This window comes from Macadamia integrifolia, chromosome 3 (genome assembly GCF_013358625.1).
Source record: "Macadamia integrifolia cultivar HAES 741 chromosome 3, SCU_Mint_v3, whole genome shotgun sequence".
NCBI classification, from domain to species: Eukaryota; Viridiplantae; Streptophyta; class Magnoliopsida; order Proteales; family Proteaceae; genus Macadamia; species Macadamia integrifolia.
Window position 1 is genome coordinate 27,384,202 of NC_056559.1, and position 5,873 is coordinate 27,390,074.

The window sequence follows — 5,873 nt, forward strand, 5'->3', positions numbered from 1 at the left end:
GGGGTGAGGGGAGGAATGAGGGGGTCAACCATTCCCAAAATGACTCTAGCACAACAATTTTATAGAGTTTTGCAAACTCTATTTACTGATTAAAGAACGCATGTTTCTTGGACCAAGAGATTGTCATCAAATCACATCTACACAACTGCACTACCATGAGGCAGCCACCAAAAAATAAAATAAAATATGCGGCATACCCAATATCTAAAATCAAGTTCTCAAACGTACATCCATACTTTGATTGAAAAGTAAATTACAGTACTTGACTACCTCATGGTCAACGACCTGAAACGTAACCAAGAAAAAATTTCATTTTACTAAAATTAGTTGCAAGAGTATACCATAATATTACCGATAGGATACAGATCTACCCAAACAAACCAAAAAGGCATGAAGAGAGAACCTCAAAATAAGTATCAAACCGGCCACGAAACTCTAAGGATTCAACTATTGTAGTATATTACTCTGAAGCAACATCTTTTAATTGCAGTAAACAAGCAACGTAACATCCTGGAGTCTAACGAAGTTCTTGAAATTTTATCCCTAATATGCATAAATCCCCAACAATAAATAAACGCCCACGAACTAAAATCACAGCAATGCTAATGGAAAGAGCAAAAAGATTTACTTCTTCGTTGTTTCGCCGGTGCCCTTGGCCGCGACGGAATCGGGGGCCTTGTCATCTTCTTCTTCATAATCAAGAAGCTCCTCCTCGTAAGCATCGTTTTCCTTGACTTCACCCATTCTAAACAAAGGAATAAAATTAGGATTATAAAGTTTCAAGAGATTGAAAAAAAAAAAATAGACTAGGGTTTGCAAAGCTTCGCAAGTCTTTACCTCTGAATCCGCTGAAAATTAGAAAATTAGAGTTTAAGGTTAGAGGGCTAAGGCGTCTGCAAGTAAAATAAAAGGAGAAAAAGAATTTGAAAAAACCAAAAAGAGTAAGAGAAGAGATGAAATCCCCACGCTGCAGGTACTTTGCGCAAGGGAATTGGAGAAGAAGATAGGAGAGAGGGGGAGAGAGCCAAACCTACAACTCCATGAAATCGAGAGAGAGAGAGAGATGGAGGGCTTACCAGTCACCAACGGCGGACTCTCGGTGAGATTCCTCGCAAGTCGCAAGTCGCAAGTCGTAGGTCGCAGGTCGGGACTTGGAGATATCGCGGGGTGAGTATGTCGCCATTTGAGGGGTCGCGGGTTGAGACGTTGCTTCAGAACGTCTTTCCCATTTTTCCTATTATACTAGGTAGAAAAAAAGTTAATCGGATCTGAGTTTAGGTGTTTAAATGAACTCAGATTTGAAGCACATCTTGTGTAAAATGGTCATTCATGGAAAATAGGGTGTTTAGATATGAGGATCATCCTAGTGGAACCAAACAACTCCTAAAATTAAGAATTATCATTCTAAAGAATGTCATCCCAAAAATTTACCAAACCAAACACCCCCTAAAGGGAAGGGATTTGAAATTTTCATACTTAAAAAGAATATTTATAACCCCATGTGATCCAACGTGATTATATAAACTATTTATCTTTTTAACCATATTTAGTAATATTTTTACATGCAAAGGGTTTTGGATGCAAAGTAAAGTGGAATTTTATAACCAAATATGAAATGATTTGAACTTCATGTTATAGTCACATGGGTAATGATTATATATATTTCTTTTAAGTATGAAAATTTCACTTCCCTTCCTATTAATTCCCCTTGCAATTAAACATAGTCTCATGGAATGATTTTTTTTTTTTTCTCTGAAAGATTCAAAATTTCCTTAAAATGAAGGAAAAAAATATAGGACTGATTCCAAAAAAATATACCAAAACTGATTTAAGCCTCCACCTTCTGCATTGCCATCAGTAGGGGAAAAAATCAGCTTAAATAAAAAACAGTATTTAGGCCTAGATTCCGCATCATGGGCTACCTCATCCCTTATATGTTTGGGCAGAGGAACATTTTTCCCTGAAATTTCAGCTTTTGCCGCATCTCTTGCTAAAATATCAATTATGCAGTTAGCCTCCCTAAAATAGTGAGTTATTTTCCAAACTATTGAGTTCAAAAAAGGTTTCAGCGAAATCCGTTCCTGAGTAATGCACCATAGATTCGATGTTATCTTATCCAATTAGAAGACGGAAATCCAAAAATTAATTATCATGAAATAGACGTTTTCATCTTCTTGTGTAGCCAAACATTTCTAACAAAACTCCCTTCATTAAGCAGACCAAAATATAAAAAGCCACTAACACAATGAATGATTTCTTGACATTGAGCCATAATAGCCTTATTGATTTAATAGGGTAACTAAAGAGACTCTTTAAGCATAGGCATCTGGGTTCTGCAAGAGGTAACCTTCCACCATTTTGAAAGTTCCAACCGCCATGTCCTTGCCCATTTGGATTTCATCTTCACCCATTGTGTAGTCACCAATAGTGTAAAACTCAGAAGTAGCCTTAATGATGGATCCCCCATTTGCAGAGGCCACGAACTGAACTGTATCAACAACCTTTTCAATCTTTTCGCCTATTACAGCACCTTCAATTAGAGTAAACTTGCACTTAAAATTTTGTTCATCAACTTCATCGATCTGATGCTTGATGAACTCAAAAGGGCCATCTGCATGTTAAACAAAGAAAATTTTCTTATATCTTTGTCCATGAAATAAAAGATTAAATGGAAGAAAATGAGAGAGAGAGAGAGAGAGAGGACAAACCATCAGCCAAGTTGATCTGTTTGATGGATCCAGCCCCACCATCTCCTTGAATTTCAATGGATTTGATCTTGTCAGGAACAATCTTGGGAAGTAGGTTGTGTGCATCAAGGATTGCAGCCTTGAAAAGCCTAGCAGGAGGGATTGGGCAACTGAACTCATTGCTAATGGTAGTCACAGCCATTTTTTGTGTTAAAGCAGGAAAATGATGCAGAGAAGAAAGAAACCTTAATGGTAGTTGGTGTGATGTCTTAGTGCCTAGTGGTGGCGGAGATGATGAGAAGTGATCGAGGGAGGGTGGTATTTATAGATCAGTGAGGTCAGGAATTCCTTGGTCTGAACGAAACCCCCATGTAGTTATCTTCATGGTTTATATAAAATAAGATGTCGCATTGTGGCCCCATTATTAATCCAAATTCAAAAACTTCAACTTGGTGGGAAAGGTAGAAAGAGAACACAATGTTTGAATTTGACCATATAATTTAATCCATTTCTTACTATTCAAAATGGACAAAACCGATCAAAACCAGAGAAACCCATTAATCCTAAAAGGAGCATGAATTTCCTGGTTCAATCAGCCATTATGGTCCGGTTAGACTCTCTAGTTTATAAGATTGAGCTAGGCATCAAACCGTTTAGGATCCAACTGCTGGATGTCTTTCATAAAATTATTTATATAGGCATGATTTGTTATGATTACTATTTCAATTTCAGATTGATTTTCATATTTTTTTTTTAAGAAATTGAAGCTGTTTGGTTGCGTCCATCTGAAATCAACAAGAAAAATCCCATTGGTAGTTCAATTTTTGTGAATGGATTCTTTATAGTTCTTTAGGAGAGGATAGTGGTGGCATTTTTTTTGCGGGGGAAGGTGGTAATTTAAAAAATGGGACTGGGATTAGTATCGATCATGAGTCTTTACCCAACCAAAACCAATCCAAACTAACTGAGGGGTAAAAAAAAAAAAAAAAAAACCATTTTTTATTTAAAGCAAGGGTAAATCTGTCAGATCCGAATCAGTATCAATTATGACTGGTCTTGATTTGACACCCAAGATTAGGACATTGGTTACATGCTCGCACAAATTAAGTCCGATTAATTAGACAGGTGAAGCCCTTAAAATTGGTCAAGCCCGATTACGCCAAACCGAAATCAACCGGTTGACACCCTACATTTTAGTCTCTAATGTTGGTCTAATTCAGTTGACCAGCCTCCACGCGGTCTGGTTTTATAACTATGGCCTAAAGGCTGGCCTAAGTCCATATTCGAATCAAGATGTGAATATCTGATTTCTTAGTATTTAATATCGTAAGCAACTCAGCTCATTCACAGAGTCCACGATGACCTCTGATTTCGACATCCAATGGAAATTGAATGTACGCCACCTCTTTTTAATATTGTTATAGAAGTTACCATAATATATAATTTGATTTAGCCAATGTTGATGAGTAAAATATGTCATTTTTTGGGGATCCAATGAGGCAACATGTTTAATTGTTCTTTATCATATTATTTGTTCTTAATTAGAAATTTTTATTATTCATAAAATTCATATTCTAGAAGCCATCATAGGTCAATGTTAGAGATAATGACAAGACTTAATTGGTCATTACTTATGGGATACTGACATAAATAAAGCATAAAAAAATAAATAAATTAAGGACAGAAAAGAGATGGGAAAAAAAATCTTTTTCAATTAATTGTATGCCCAATCATAGTTATCAATTCGGCCGAATAATTCGCGAATTATTCGGCCGAACCGAATTTTTCCGGATTTTATCAAAAATTCGGACCGAATCCGAATTAAAAATAAAATTCTTTAAAATTCGCGACTTTTTCCAAAATGAATATAAATCGCGAATAATTCGGACCAAATCCGAATTAAACCGAATTATTCGGTCCATTTAAACATTATTTAAAAAAAAAACCAAAAAAAAAACCCCAATAAGATTTTTTGACCGAATCCTTAAATTAATCATCCGAATTATTCCGAATAATTCTCCGTCCGAATAATTCCCGAATCCGAATTTGCTAACTATGTGCCCAATTAGTTATTCAATGGCTCGAAGTGTAGGAAATCTAAACTCAATTTGTTAGAGGACTAACTATGAGAGCAGGACACAACATCACATAGGGTTGTATTAGTGTGTGTGATAGAGTGCTGTGGTATATCCGTGACACCCCCTGCAAGCACAGCGGTGGTGACCCAATGTTGAACTTTGAGGAGCTCAAAGCACTGCAAGGGAAAGATATAATGCACATGAAGTTACTTGGAGACAACCATTTTTTGGACAAAATGATATTCGATTTCTATATGTTTTGTTCAAGCATAAAAAGATGGGATCGGCTGTTAAATAGGTTGCTCCAACATTGTCACATCAAAGCACAATGATTTTTACAAAAAGATGCCTAGCTCTTGAAGAAGAGAGCAGAGCCAAACAATTTTAGTAACTGCCGAAGCAATGGCACGATACTCTGCCTCAGTAGGAGGGGGTACAGTCTTTTGCTTATGTGAAGACCAAGAAATCAGGTGAGACCCAGGATACATACAATAACCTGTTTGGATTTTCGATCAATGAAGAAGAAGCTAATTTGTAAGAGCCTTGGAGGGAGGGATGTAACAAAAAATCACATTCACAAATAGAGGAACAAATGAAGATTTATCTTCAACTAAGAGATTAGAAACCCAATCCAATGCAGAAGTAGACTTGCTTAGACCCTTTTTCACTGCGTAACGATCTACTAAACAATCCCAAATGCTTTATCTGTAAAGTTTTTGCGAGTTAATGTCCAGCCTTTTTCTCTTTTCCCAACAGATATGTATTAAGTGATCATATATACAGGGAATCCTCTAATCCTAAGAGGTCAAGATGGCACATTTGAAATATAATCCGACATATAAGCCTACATTGGGAAAATTGAAAACATATCAAATCCTTTAGTGAAAATGTTTATCCATCCACCTCTAAAACTTGGTTTGACATAGCTAGGGAAGACCAACCAAAACATAGTACCATAAATTGTGATGAGATGGCAGATTGAAACCCCATCTCCCCTCTCTTGCCCTTTTCGAGGTCCATAAACTTGGTCAAGGTTCATATTTCGTCCTCTTATCTAATTCTTCTTTTCATGCTAGATTAGTCAAATTAAAAGATGTAAATTGGAAAA

At 36.4% G+C, this 5,873-nt stretch overlaps 2 protein-coding genes across 2 annotated transcripts in view; both read right to left on the reverse strand.

Moving 5' to 3' along the window:
- Positions 1 to 2,218: 2,218 nt before the first annotated feature.
- Positions 2,219 to 2,968, reverse strand: LOC122072781 (major strawberry allergen Fra a 1.07-like). The gene is made up of 2 exons (XM_042637184.1): positions 2,709 to 2,968; positions 2,219 to 2,611 (listed from the first exon to the last, which is right to left on the reverse strand). Exons 1-2 carry the CDS (start codon positions 2,887 to 2,889, stop codon positions 2,313 to 2,315), a joined length of 480 nt encoding a protein of 159 aa, XP_042493118.1. The 5' UTR covers positions 2,890 to 2,968; the 3' UTR covers positions 2,219 to 2,312.
- A 1,838-nt stretch (positions 2,969 to 4,806) lies between these two features.
- The window catches only part of LOC122074303 (major allergen Mal d 1-like), a 3,040-nt gene continuing 1,973 nt past the window's right edge, over positions 4,807 to 5,873 (reverse strand). The window contains exon 3 of the mRNA XM_042639134.1: positions 4,807 to 4,941. Coding sequence (XP_042495068.1) covers positions 4,807 to 4,941 — 135 coding nt within the window. The remainder of the gene's footprint in view (positions 4,942 to 5,873) is intronic.